The 15,330-nt window shown below is 32.5% G+C and overlaps 1 protein-coding gene across 2 annotated transcripts in view; it reads left to right on the forward strand.

The window, feature by feature from the left end:
* The window catches only part of CngB (Cyclic nucleotide-gated ion channel subunit B), a 50,770-nt gene that overhangs the window by 32,791 nt on the left and 2,649 nt on the right, over nucleotides 1-15,330 (forward strand). For both annotated transcript variants that reach the window (XM_072526137.1, XM_072526138.1), the window contains 4 exons: nucleotides 3,529-3,783; nucleotides 3,994-4,223; nucleotides 6,452-6,564; nucleotides 12,736-12,949. In XM_072526137.1, the coding sequence (XP_072382238.1) occupies nucleotides 3,529-3,783; nucleotides 3,994-4,223; nucleotides 6,452-6,564; nucleotides 12,736-12,949 (812 nt within the window). The remainder of the gene's footprint in view (nucleotides 1-3,528; nucleotides 3,784-3,993; nucleotides 4,224-6,451; nucleotides 6,565-12,735; nucleotides 12,950-15,330) is intronic.

Below are 15,330 nucleotides of genomic sequence, written 5' to 3' on the forward strand. Positions count from 1 at the left end.
TCTATACATTCCAAGGAAAGTGCTTAATTAGCTAAGATTTATTTATGTATTTATTATTATTTATTACAAACACTATGGCTAAAATGTATAGTATTTAAACTACTAATATGAATATTTTTTAGAATTAATTTTAATATTAGTCTTTGTTCATTCTCGGTATATCTTGTCATATTTAAAATATTTTTATGACAATAAATACAAAATTAAATTTTCACTGTAAAATGTCTGAAAATACTATCCTGGAATGACAATTATCATTTTATCAGTTGACATTGTCTAAGTACTGTCACTATCGAGACCATCTGCGTCAAATTATATTTATGCGCATCATTGATTGGATATCTATTTAGCGTATTCTAAACTCCGACCAATTATATATCCGTAAGCAGAATTCGCTTTAATATGCAAACACCTGTGAACGATATATAATTTTCTAAGTTCTATGTATAATAATCACAGACTCACGGTTTTTTCTGTCACTTCTAGCTTAATGCGTTACAGAGAATTCGATAAACTGTGACGCACTGAAAGAAGGGTTTGGGATAAACTATAGGGCGATGGGCGCACCTCTCATTAAAAAGACGTACCACTGCATGGAAATTATTTCCACATTCACCAATTATTAACACAGCTGCTACTTTGTCGGCTACAGTACGTACCATTCTGCCTTTGTAAAAATTTAAACGTCTCGTCAAACAATATTTAAACTAAATATTAACTAAGAACAACTAACTAAAAACAACTTGACTAAACTTAAATTGACTAAACTAGGCAGAAACAGAAACTAATTATTCAGGTATAAACGTGTTTGCAAACTAAAAGTAACTAGAGAATTGACTAGACTAAGTAGAAGCAGAAACTAAATATTGAGCTATAAACGCTTTTGCAAACTAAAAACAACTAGAGAATTGACAAACGTCAAATTTTTTGACAAATAACCAAAGGCGGACGTTAGAATTTTTATTAATTAAATGTCAAACAAGAATTTTAATGTTTATTTTCTTTATTTATTCGTCAAAATAATCTTAAATCCAAACAAAATTAGAATGATTGAATAGGTATATTAAAATAATTGTAGTTTCGCATTTAATTAATAAATATTCTAACGTTCGCCTCTAGTTAATTGTCAAAAAAGTTAATGTTGACGTACAAATAATTGGAGAATTGAAAAATGTCAACTTTTTGACAAGTAACCAGTGGTGGGGGTTTTAATATTTATTAATTAAATGCGAAACTACAATTTTAGTATTTATTTAATTTATGAAATGAGCTTAAACTTAAATAAAATTAGTATGGTTGAATAGGTATTTTCAATACCTTTCAAACGAAGTATCACTTGCCATAAGGTGCTATTTAAAATTATCTGTCACAGTGGCGCTATAACGTCATCTGTCACTATTACGTCACTTGTTATGACTATTTAAGAAGCTTACGTCTATTTATTACCTCCCTCCAAATTTCACTATTATAAGTAAAACCGTTCAAAATATACGAGGGGGGAACGGACTTTTGACTAGCACTGTCTTCTTCTCATTGCGCCGTCTCCTTTCGAAGGTTGGCGATCCAAATGGCAATTGTAGTTTTGGAAACTGCTGCGCGAAAGATCTCTGCGGATGAGCGGTCGAACCATCTCTTCAGGTCTTTCAGCCACGAGTTCTGGCGTCTTCCTACTGATCTTTTGCCCTGTACTTTTCCTTCCAGTATAACTTGAAGTAATTCATATCTTTCGCCTCTCAGCACATGACCCAAGTATTGCATTTTCCTCTCTTTGATTATTCTTAGTAATTCTTTTTGTTTACACATGCGACGAAGTACCTCAACATTAGTAACTCTTTGTACCCATGGAATCCTCAACATTCGTCTGTATATATACATCTCAAAGGCATCTATTCTTTTTTCTACTTCGCTACTTTTCTACTAGCACTGTATAGAACAAAAAAGACTAAAGTGGTATGGACATGTAAGAAGAACTAGCGATAGCAGATGGATAAAGATAACCGAATGAAGCCCCATAGGAAGGAGGAAAAGAGGACGACTCCGAAAATCCTGGAGGAACGAAGTAGACGACGCCATGAGTAAGAGAGGACTAAACAACGATGGAGAATGGAACAACAGAGAGAGATGGAAACGGTTGAGCGAGGGAAGGCAGTGAATGATGTAGAATCCCTAAATATGTATATATGTATATATATATATATATATATATATATATATATATATATATATATATATATATATATATGTTGGAAATATCGGGTATGTGGTCTATATTAAATAAAAAATCTTTGTTTTTTTTAAAGCTCAATATTTCGCCATTTATTTGATGGCTTCATCTGTTTTATAATTTAAAGTTTGTTTATTTTTGTTAATGTGGTACATCTCCAAAAATAACCTACTTTTGTAATTTTCAGTCTGTGCCAAAATACGAGTATTGTTGTAGTCTAACAGATGACCGGTGTTTTTGTAGTGCTCGACAACTGCGCAAGAATTTTTTCCTAAGCGGCAATCACTTTTATGCTGTGTGATACGTTGTTTTAGCCACTGCGATGTATGGCCAATGTAGCTTTTTTCACATATTAGACACGGTACTAGCACACGGACCACATACCCGATATTTCCAACATATTTATAAATTGTTTTTTGGTCGAAATAATCACGTTAATATATATATATATATATATATATATATATATATATATATATATATATATATATATATATATATATATATATATATATATATATATGACACGAGTACGACCGCCTAAATTTAAATACACAATGCAAGTGGGATAAAAATCTCACTGTAAATGCTTCATTCCCAAACGTAGAAACCATTTTAGCGATACATTGCTGTTGTAATAATCATCTCCGAAAATTGTAAAAAAATGTTGCCCGAACATGTCGGCTAAGATCCATTTTTCGACCTACTTGCTAATTAAAAATTTACTGTATCTACACGACCTGTTGTATCGTAATGAAACTCTCGATTTATGTCAACAAAAGATTGATGTTATATTTGTATAGGAAGATTTTATTGGTAGCGTGGTATTGTTAAATTTAATAAATTTGTAAGCTCACTTTTATTATTACAGACCAGGACCTATAATCCCGAAAACGACTTACCGTTTTCTACTCATAATATCCTTCCATATTTTATCTTGGTAAATGTAGTTTTTGCGTTTTTAATTATTTTCTTGTCATGTGAAAACAAATGCAAATGAATAAAAATACATACACTTCCCAATAGAACCGGAAAAATAAAGGAATACATAATAATATTAATACTGGGTTAGAGATTACATGAGATCAGAAAAATAGACCTTAGAAGGAGCACATAAATGAAAAATTTTTTGGCAAATTTAAATTACCAAATCGATAAAAATTAGAGATTAAATTGAGAACATCGAGATGTCAATATTTACTCGTCATTACAGCTCGACTTAACGTTTTAGCAAAGTAGAGTCACAAGAATTCACAAGAATTAATTATAAACATAATTGATTATTTAATTTCTTAAATTTTTAGGAAAAAATCCCAAACCAACACAAGAAATAGAATATATGTTCATGACCTTCTCATGGCTGATGGGAGTTTTCGTATTCGCTCTTTTAATAGGTCAAATTCGAGATATTATATCTACAGCTACCAGATCCAAAACTGAATACCGAAAGTTGGTAAATGAGACTTTGGAGTACATGCGTAGATTAAATTTACCTCAGGATATGCAGCGAAGAGTCCAATTGTGGTTTAATTATACCTGGGAAACACAAAGAACTTTAGGTAAGTTTGAATTACTAAGAAATACTTATAATAGTAATTTAATAAAATTCTCTAGGCTGTTCCCCTTTCTTCTTTTTCAAGTTCCGCTCCTATCGGAGGTTGGAAATCATTCTGGCAATGTATAGGCTGTTCCCCTTTAGCAGACGTTTTTTTTTATAATTTCGTATAATAATAAATATTTGATTGAAGTCTAGGTCAAATTTTTTTTAGATGAAAACACTATAATGGATTGTCTACCCCACAAGATGAAAACGGACATAGCTATAAACGTCCATATCCAAACTCTGAGCAAAGTCAAATTGTTTGCGGACTGCGACGAAGCACTTCTTAGAGAACTGGTGCTGCAATTGAAGTCTGTACTATACTTGCCGTCAGATATAATTTGCAAAAAAGGAGATGTTGGGAAGGAAATGTATATAGTGCAATCAGGAAAAGTTCAGGTATAAAAATACAAAATTGTTTACTAACCCCCGCATGAATATTGGTTGTTCAAGATTTTTTTTAAATGAATAGGACTAGAAATTTTTTTTATTTATTTATCATTATTTTCTTTGCCTTTATCTCTATTCGGAAGTCGTCTTCCCTAATTACATTTCTCCTTAAGTTTTTATCTTGGGTCATATCAATATCAATACCCTTTACCGACATATCCTGCCTAAGCGTCTTCTTAAGGTCTTTTTTGGTCTTCCTCTCCTACACTTTTGAGTAGGTCCTTGATTTACGTCTCGACTTTGAACATGACCAAACCATCTTAACCTATGCTCTCTCATCTTGGCAAAAATCGATGCTACCCCTAGACTTCCCTTAATATACTCATTCCAAAATTTATCCTTTTTTGTCACTCCACTCATTCATCTAAGCATTCTCATTTCACCACATAGACTTGTTGTTCCTCTTTCGCTTTAACTGCCCAACATTCAGCTTCGTACATCACAGCTGATCTTATGGCTGTTAGAATTAGAGCTGAATACAATTCTCTTTAGCTTCATTGAAATTTTTCTGCCACAGAACACACCACTTGCTTCCTATCTCCATCTATTTTACTTAAACTCTGTAATTCCGACCCTAGGTACTTAAAACTATTACTTTTCACAATCATTTTACTATCCAAAGATATCATTATATGCGTACTAACTTCAAATTGTTCTTTAAATGAACAATTCAAATACTCTGTTTTTTGTCCTACTAAGTTTTAAACCTTTTCCTCAAGCGCTTGTCTCCACTGTTCCAGTTTTTGTTCTAACTCGCTTTCACTATTTCCTACTAACACTACATCATCACCATACATTAAGCACCACAGAATGTTACCCTGTAGTTTCGCTGTTATTTGATCCAGAACTAATGAGAATAAATAAGGACTAAGCACCGAGCCTAGTTGCAATCCTACTTTCACATGAAATTTATTAGTCTCTTTCACACCTGGCCTAACACTAGTAGTTGTTACTTCCTCTCTCATGTCTCTCACAACCTTTACATATCCCCCGGGGACTCCTTTCTTATTGAGTCTGATTCTAATTGAATCTTTCTTATTGAGTGCCCACCACAGAATCTCTCGAGGAACTCTATCATATGCTTTCTCAATATCAATGAGTACCATATGAGCGTTTCTTTTTTTATTCCTGTATTTTTTCGTCAACTACCTTATAATAAAAATAACATCTGTTGTTGATCTGCCTTGTGTAAAGCCAAACTAATTATCGGATATTTTGGTTTCTTCACTTATCCGTCTTTCAATTACTCTCTCCCATATTTCCGTGGCGTGACTAAGTAGTTTTATGGCCCTGTAGTTTATACATTGTTGTACATATCCCTGTTTTTGAAAACAGGTACTAATATACAACGTCTCCATTTCTCTAGCATTTGTCCAACTTTCATAATTATATTAAATAGACCTGTTAAAGAACTTGTCCCTCTCTCTCCTAATGTTTTCCATACTTCCCCAAAAATATCATCTGGTCCAACTGCTTTTTCTTTCTTTATATTTTGAACTACTTGAACCACTTCTTTGTTTGTTATTTTGGTGATCATTGCTGTTACTGTCTCTGTTAACTCAGCTCGTTGTCTGTCAAATTCTTCATTTAATAACCTGTCAAGTTACCTTTTATATGTATTTTTAACATCCTTTTCGTGAATTAGTATTTTACTATTTTTATCTTAAATACATCTAATCTGATTAAAATATTTTGCTTTCATTGCTCTATATTTGACTATTTTATATATATTTGCTTCTCCTTCCCTGTTATCAAGTTGATCATATCGCTTTATTCTTTCCACTGTTTATATAATTTTCTCTTTTTTCTTATTTTTTCTTGAACTTCATTGGATCACCATCAGTAGTAGAATTTAATATTCTACGAGTACAATGGTTACAAATAAGATTTTCTCGAATACAGAAGTAACACAGTCGTCACTAGGTTAAATCATGATTTAATTTCATATTTTTGAAACTTATTTTTCAATACATTTTAAAAAGTGTAAAATTATCCGTATGATAAAAGTTTGTGTGGGATTATATCCTTAAAACGTCAAGCTTGGTACACCGATGTTGTAATATAACAAAGCTGAATTAACAGCACTTATGTAGTTATCACTTCCATGGGTATATACATAGATAGAATTTTGATTTATGTTCTTTGGGATATTTTTTATTTTATTTTTTAATATTTAGGTAATAGGCCCAAATGAAAACGAAGTCCTTGCCACATTATCAGAGGGATCTGTTTTTGGAGAAATAAGTCTCTTGGGAATACCAGGAATGAATAGAAGAACCGCAGATGTAAGGTAATGTTTTTATTACTTTTTCAACCAGTTTATTTATATTTTGTTAAACGAGATTTACTAAAAGCCAATTTAGTTTTTATTTAAGAAAAGACTGATTTAATTTATATAATGGTTCTGAAAATTTTCGCTCTCTGTTTTATGCATATTTTTTGTAATAGTATGCTAAACAGTGAACTAAACTTAACAAGGAGGTTTCAACCCTAATACATTATGTGACTCGAAGTCACCATTGCTCAGTCGTTGTAGATGATGGAAGGGTTCGTTTAGGTAAATGAGAAAAAAGCGAAAGACATACACAAAACCACAAAAAAGAAAAGGGAAAAGAACAATACTTCACAAAAAATTGGCGCCACTGTTTTTCGATATTTGAATGCCGAAAAACAAAAATGGGATGATAATGATATAAAAAAAGACAAAATAAATTACCGATATAAATGTCAAAACGAAATGAAAATAGCAATATATAGGCGAGTTTAAATAAATCTTACACAGGTGTAAGCAAACCACAAATATCATTAAAATATCAAATTTTAAATTTCTATGTATAAAAAAGTATATTTAGAATAGTAAATATCATATATAAATTCAAGTATGTACATTACAAACTTCAAAAGGTCTTATATAAATTTAAGTCCTCTTTAGAATGGATTAACTGTATATCGAAATACACATAATAAAAAAATAGTAAAATTAGTTAATCTATTTCGCCTTTAATCATGATTAAAATAGAGACTGCACAAAAAAATGTCAATAACATTAAATAATCAAATATATATTATTTAAGTGTTAAAAAGATTTTAAATATTAAGTGCTATGCCGTAATTAAATCCACTCTCTTAGATCTAATCTCGGTAATCAGATATTCTTAAAATGAATTAAACATCTGGTTTGAGCTGGCTTAGAATATATAAATGAATTATTTTATTCATAATAGATTGGGCAATCGGTTAATCAGATTACAATTAGATCAGAACTTCGACACTTAGAATTCTCTAAAGTTGTTGTGCAGGAGGTGAAAAATATTGTAGTCGTAATTATGAGTATTTGGTTGCAAACTTGGAACCTTACTCCAAATTATGATCGAGAGCCTCGATTCAAATTGAGATAAGGGGCCTATCAAAGTCTATACAACGAAAAAATGCAAAAATAAAATACGAGAAGTACAAAAATAAAGAAGAGAATAGAAGTGGTGTGTTACGTCTTACTGCTGAACAGAAAATAATGTATGTTTTACAGAAGAGTTTGTATTTTGCATATTTATACTGTCATAACAACTACTTCGATAGAGTATTGTACCGTTTTGAGTTTTTGATCCTTGGTGGCCAATAACGATATTTTGTCGGAATATAGCGGTACTATTTTTGTGGCGTATTTAAAAGGGATTATCAAGAATGGCCAAAAATAATTATTTAAAGGGATTTTTTATTACTGAAAAAATTTGCAAATCGGTTATAGAATGATATATATATACAATAGCACTAAAGGCCTTAGAGGCCCATGGCTTAAAAAGTTTGTTCTTTCTTCATTTTCGCTTTTCTTTATGTACTGAGATCTTCTCTGGCTCGATATGTGATTTTTCTCCATTCCTTCTTGTTATTCATTTTTCTTTTCTGGCCTTGTAGTCCAATTTCTTCCATATCTTTTTCTACCTCCTGATTCCATCTATTTTTTGGCCTTCCTTTTCTCTTTTTTAAAGTTATAGTGTAGTTCATTACCCTTTTTGAAGTCCTCGTGTTCGGCATCCTTTCTAGGTGACCTCGCCATCTTAGTCTCTGTGCCTTTATGACTCCTATTATGTTAGGTTGATTATATAATTTCTTTAACTCATCATTTGATCTTCTTATCCATAAACCGTCCCTTATTATTCCTCCATATATCTTCCTCAGGATTTTCCTTTCCCATATCTCCAGTAAATTTTGTTCATTTTTTGTCATTGTCCATGTCTCACTGCAGTACGTTACTATTGGTTGTATAGTTGTTTTGTATAACTGTATTTTTGCCTTTCTTGATAAAAACTTGCTTTTCAACATTCCACTAAGAGTATGTACACTTCTATTGCCTGCCATTATTCTAGCTTGTATTTCTTCTTTAATGTTAGGTTTGCGTGATATTATTGTACCTAGGTATGTAAATCTTTCTACCATTTCGAATTCGTATGATAATCTTTCTTCTACTTCTACTTTAAACTTTTGTCCATCCCTGAACTGATCATCTGTCCACTGCATACATTTTGTTTTAGTTTCATTTATGTAAAGTCCCATTTTCTTTGCTGCTTTTACTATTCTCTGTACTATCTCCTGTAGCTCTTTTTTTCCTCTTGCCAGCAACACTATATCATCCGCAAATGCCAAAACTTGGTGTCTTTTATGATATAGGAGTCCTTCTCTATTGATTTTCGCTTCTCGCATTATTTTTTCTAGGCATAAATTGAAGAGTAATGATGACAAAGGATCGCCCTGCCTTAATCCTTCGTTTACTATAAATTTGTCCGATACATGATTGTTTACTTTGACTCTGTTTTCTGTATTCTCTAAAGTAAGATGTATCATGTTACGCAACTTTCTGCTAACTCCCAGTTCCTCAAGGGTCTCTTTTAATTCCTTCCTTTTTATTCTATCGTATGCTTGCTGGAAGTCGATGAATAGCGCTATCGTTGGTAAGTTGTGTTCATAGCTTTCTGCTTGTAATTCTCTGATTATGAATACTTGGTCCGTTGTGCTTCTCCCTCGTCTAAATCCGCATTGGTATTCGCCTATTATATTTTCAACTTCTTTTTCTAGCTTATCTTTTATGGATTTTGATAGGATTTTATATACGGTATTTAGTAACGCTACTCCTCTGTAATTACTGCATTCTGTTTTGTCTCCTTTTTTGTGTAATGGGCAAATAATGGCTTCCTTCCAATCTTCGGGTATTCGTTCTTTTATCCATATCTCCTTTATGATCTTGTATATCCAATTATTTAGCAGTTTTCCACCATATTTCATCATCTCTGCTGTTATGTTATCGCTTCCAGGGGATTTGTTGTTTTTCAGATTTTTTATGATTTCCTCGATTTGTTCTTTGCTGGGTGAATTATCTTCTATGTCTTCTAAGTGTTCGATTCTTGCTTCTGTTTCCACGTATTCTCTTTGGTTTGACTTATTATTGCCATTTAGTAATTCATCAAAATACTCTTTCCATCTTTCGGCAATTTCTGTTTCCCCGCTTATATTATTTCCTGCTTTGTTTTTGACGAATATGGGTTTTTGTTGGAAACCTTTTTTTTCATTTCTAGCACCTTGATATAGGTTTTTTATTTTTTTATTTCTGTAATTCTCTTCTATTTCTTTTAGCTTATTTTCTATGTGTTTTCTCTTCTTTTCTCTCAGCACTCTCTTTACTTTTTGTCTTTGCTCCCTATATCTATTCTTTGTCTCTGTTGTTTCTTTCGTGATCATTTCAATCCTTAATGATTTTCTTATTTCTATTTCTTTTTGGCACTCTATGTCGAACCAGTCTTTCCTCTTTTTATTCTCTTGTTTGTTACATTCTTTTGCTGCTTTGTTCATTATTTGCTTTATGTTTTCCCATTTGTTCTCAGTTTGCTCTTCTATTTGTATCTTTTTTAGTTCTCTTTCCATTGTTTCCTCGTATATGTCTTGCTCTTTCTTTGTTGCTAATCGAATTGGGTTATGTATACATTTCTTTTTTTTTATTTTGTTTTTGTTTTCTGGTATCAGTTGCTTAATTTTGATGCCCACCATGTAATGATCTGAGTCGGCGTCTGGTCCTCTGTATGTTCTTATCTTCTTTATACATTGCTGTTCTTCTTTTTCGATGAGCACGTGGTCTATTTGGTTTTTAGTCTTTCTATCTGGCGATATCCAAGTTTCCTTGTGTATTTCTTTTCGTTCGAAATATGTGCTCATTATGATCATATTTTTTTCTCTTGCGAAATCTATCAGGAATTGTCCGTTCTCATTAGTTTCATTGTGTTTACTATATTTTCCTATTGTCGGTCTAAATACTTCTTACTTCCCTATTTTGGCATTTGCGTCGCCTAGAATAATTTTCATATCATATCTGGGTATATTTTCGATTGTTCTGTTTAATTCATTGTAGAAACATTCTTTGACATCATTATCTTTTTCTTCTGAAGGCGCGTGAATATTTATGAGGGTGATTTTTTGGTATTTTCCCTTGAACCTGATACCACATATGCGGTCTGATACTGGTTTAAACTCTACTAGTGCTTCTTTTAGCTCTTTTCTTATCATAAAACCTGTGCCTAACGTTCGATTCTTTCCACCGCTGTTAAAAAACATTGTATCTTCTATTTCTAATATATCATTTCCCAGTTGTTTCGTCTCCTGTAAAGCTACTATGCCAAAATGGAACTTTTCGATTTCTCTCGCTAAGTGTTTAAGTTTGCCTTCTCCATATGTGCCTCTTACATTCCATGTTCCCAAAAGTAAGTGTTCTTTTCGTAATGTTTTCTTGTGTTTTGGTCCCGTTATCATTTTTTTCCTCTTTTTTCCTTTTTTCGTATTATCGCTAACCTTGTTCTGTGCTTGTTTCGTCAACTTTATTCCAGTAGTACATTTAGTTGCTAGTTTTTTGATGTTTTTTTACATATTGCGCCTTCTTTGTCATTCCACTTCCATTCGCTGTTATTCACCCATATTTTTTTTACTCCAATCTTGACTTCATTTCCTTTATTTCTTTCTTCTTGAGCAATGTTTCTAATTGTTTTCTGTATTTCTCGTTCTTTTGTGGTTGCATCTTCGTTGATATATATTTTGTACTCTTTAATTTCTTGTAACTTGTGCTTTTTTTCCATTATTTTTCTTTTTTCTTCCTGGTTTTCCAATTCAATTAGGCATGTTTTTTCGCCTAACTTGTGAGCATTCCTTATTTTAACCTCTACTCCTATGTGTTGTTTGATGAAATTATTGATTGTTCCTTTTAACCTTGCTTGCTCATATGTGTCTATCTTTAGGCCGTACATAACTATGTTATTTATTCGTCGGTGTTTTTCCATAACTTCCATGTTTTTTGTTATTTCTCTGAGTTCCTCCTTGATCTCTATATTTTCTTGTTTTAGTTCTGAATTTTCTTTTCTCAGCTCTCTGTTTTCCATTATGAGCTTTTCTATCGTTTCCTTGCATTCTTGTTGATTTCTTTTTATTTCCTTAATATCATCGGTGAGGTGGCTCACCATTATTAGTAATTGATCAATTTTTGTTGCCTCATTTTTTTTCTCTGGAGTTTTTGTTGGTGTTCTCGAAAACTTCTTGCTCTTTCTGAAAATGTTATCTTCTTCCTCGCTGTCTTTATATCTGTCCTTCCTTTTTGCCCCTCCTTCTGAAAGTGTATCATCACTGTCTAAATTTTTCATATATTTTTCCATTTTCCGGCGCCAAACACTGTCTTCCACCTCAACAGTTCAGAGAAGACAGCGTTTACCGTATTTATTTTATGTTTATTAACCGTTGTTATTTTTCTGTGTCTACCCCGAAAGTCTACTCACAACGGCAACGTCGCAATTTCAAAGGTCAGAGTTTCGTTTCCATGCTTTGATGTTAATTAGGCTTATCAATTACAGCGATCTTACTTTTTATAGGGCCTTGGTGTTTTCGGATGTAATTTCACCGATTTTAAAGTTTTTTCTTAGCACTCTCCTTCACTTAATGTCTTATATTGTTCACTGGATATTTTCAATAATTTATTTCCCGTTACAACTCTCAGAAATTGAGTTTATTGCAGACGACAAATAAAATATTTGTTTACGTTTTGGTTACCGTGTTGCCAATCCTAGCCATATAGAATGATACCGTGAGAAATATTTAGAAGAAAAATAAATGACCATACTGAGCGTTTCACAAAATTTGCGGTTTTTAACAAGTTGCAATAGATATTTTTTACATCTGTTTAGTACAAAAAAATTGTTTAGTATTTAAAGCCCAGGTGATTACTACTGAGTATTCCCGATGAGAGTCGATCGAAAAGAGGATATAAAAATTTTAAAGAACTTAAAAACAAACATTTCCTGAAATTGATAATATTCCCTAGGAAAAATTAGTGCAATGAATAAATTGTTGTCAATTATAATATCTTAATAATATCTATGTTATTAAGGTATTTTAAAAGACTTTTAATAATTTACATAATATTTTTATATTGTTACAGGTCTCAAGGATACTCAAATCTATTTGTATTGAGTAAAGCTGATCTTAATGAGGCTCTAGCTCACTATCCTGAAGCTCAAGAATTGCTCAACAAAAAAGCAAAATCGCTCATGCGAAAGAACGCTGATCTGGAAAGGAAACATAAAGCAATGATTGTTATTAATAACCCCACATCTCCAGAAAAGCAGACGAAGTTTTTGAACACAGTTCTTCAGGTAGGTATTATTATTGATTGCTTTGTATTTATCATCAATGTCGACTTCTTGTGCATTGTCTTATTGTTATTTAAAAATAATAATCGCTACTAGTATTTCATTATTTTCTTAAAAATACTCGTAATTTACAAAACATTAACTTTTACAATAGCATTTGACAGATCTTAGATAGCCTATCGTATCTGTGAGAATCGATATACTAAGAAACACTACCAAAAAATGAATTAAGACTTTAGAGTTATATTATTCTCCAAGTATGGTGGATGATAAAACCCGCAAATTCATCTTATCATACACAACGGATACAGGACCTTGAGGAGGTTGTGCTAGCAACTCACCATACAATGAATATATAGCATGATACGATTGTAAGGTTTTTTAAACAAATTCTCATTCTCAGATTAATTTTATTGGACTATATAACAAAAGAACTGGTGGTTAAAGGGTGGATGAATATCAAAACGTCACTAAGTGCAAGGAAAAATATGTTGCTAGATAGAACCAATATCCTATTATAGATAGCTAGTTATCTTCACTGCATAGTAAACATTCTATCGATTCTTTTCAACACTCTTTCTGTTCTTGTTGACGAGACCTTTATAACTCTTTAAAAGTATAAAGTATAACGTTTTAAAGACTTCTAGTCGTCTCATACTGTTTATTCCCAAAAATTTAAAGTTTTAGTTTATATACTCTTTATATACTTTATATACTTTTATATACTTTAGTTTATATAATGTACTGGAGGTGCATCACAGGCGTAGCCAAATTCCAGGTTTTAGTTTGGGGGGAAGGGGGATTTAAGAAATAAAACGACTGAAAGTGCATAGAATAGCCCTTATATTGATACGAAAAAAAAAACATTGAAGATGTAAAGAAGAAGAAAAAAATTCGTACATAACGGTACAGGAAAAAAGCTCCTGAAAGGAATTGGGAAAAACATTTTTTGAGAGGTGGTACAGTACAGGCTAGGTAAAATATAACGTTCTATTATATATAGGTAGTCATTACAGAATTAATGTTTTGTTTTTCTTTTTAAATAGATCCACTACTTCATTAGCATTAATTTCTATACCATCTAAATGTGTATGAGAGTCAAGCCGTCAGTATCTAAGTATTTCAAAGCTGATTTTAGAGTAAGGGAGATGAGAGTCATAGCCGCTTTCCATACTTAAAGTTCTGCTTTGACAACAGATGTACTTTTTTCGACCAGCACTGCCAAATATGTACATAATGCCACCTCAATTTCTTAACCGGCCGCAAAATTTGACGGTAACACACTAGATAGTGCCTGCAACTGCCTTCCGACGATATGTGACATAAGCAGTATACCACCCTTTTCTTCGAGCAACATCTTTGCTTCTTCATTGCAATGGAGGTATCTGCATCAACTTTATGTCTCAAAAGTTGCAAAACATTAATGACAGTATTAACGTGGCTGGTATGAGGTCTGTGTTAATCGCATACAGTTGCTTTAATAGCGACAATGTATAGCTCATGACTTTTTGAAGAATCATTAGGTACATAACAAAATTCGACAATCGCAGTGCTTTACGCATTTAGACGTCGTGCTGCGATGTTTCTTTATTATGGATACATTGGAGTTCTTCAAGAGCATGCACAGAGGCCGAATAATTTTTTTTGAATTTTATATTGGCTTCATGCTTGTGGACCACTATGTTTCGCATATCGCAAGCAGGCTTTTTGATGATCGGCTGGTACAGATTTGGAATTTTTCTTCTAGAACGGCAGTAAGTTGAGCCGAATGTCTAAAGTAGGAACCAACAGATTGCACGATCTCAACACAATTTCGTACCCATAAAGAGGTTATTATTGACGAATATATGCTTGGACATTGTGCAAATAACCTCTCACATCTGCAGCCCATCCTAATCGCGACCAACCACATGACAATATTCAAGTCCATGCTTTTTAGAGTTGTAACTATGAGATTTGCAAGAATGGATTCACATCTGTTAAATCAACATATCGCAAGCACAGTGAGACTTTCTCCCTACACGCATTGTAAGTCGAATCGTCAGAGAGAATCGAAAAAAAAATTAGCATCCTTTACTTCGGGCCCCAAAAGTAATCTTCCAAAAATAAAACCTTAAGGAAGCTTGATTTCTCTTTCGGTAATCATTATCGATGGAGAATAAGCGGTTGCTTCATGTTAGGAACTTCTCTATGCTAACAGTAATAGAAGAATTAAAGTATCCCAATCTTTTTGATTATCACAGACAAACATTAAAATGTATTGACAAACAGTTCTATTATATCTTTCGACCATTCCGTCTGATTGCGGATGGAGAGTCGTAGTGCGAGTTTTCTTAATATCCAATATTTAATTTAATTCTTGCCATAAGTCTGATTCAAAATTT

The sequence above is a fragment of the Diabrotica undecimpunctata genome, chromosome 3, assembly GCF_040954645.1.
Source record: "Diabrotica undecimpunctata isolate CICGRU chromosome 3, icDiaUnde3, whole genome shotgun sequence".
In the NCBI taxonomy this organism is placed as follows: Eukaryota; Metazoa; Arthropoda; class Insecta; order Coleoptera; family Chrysomelidae; genus Diabrotica; species Diabrotica undecimpunctata.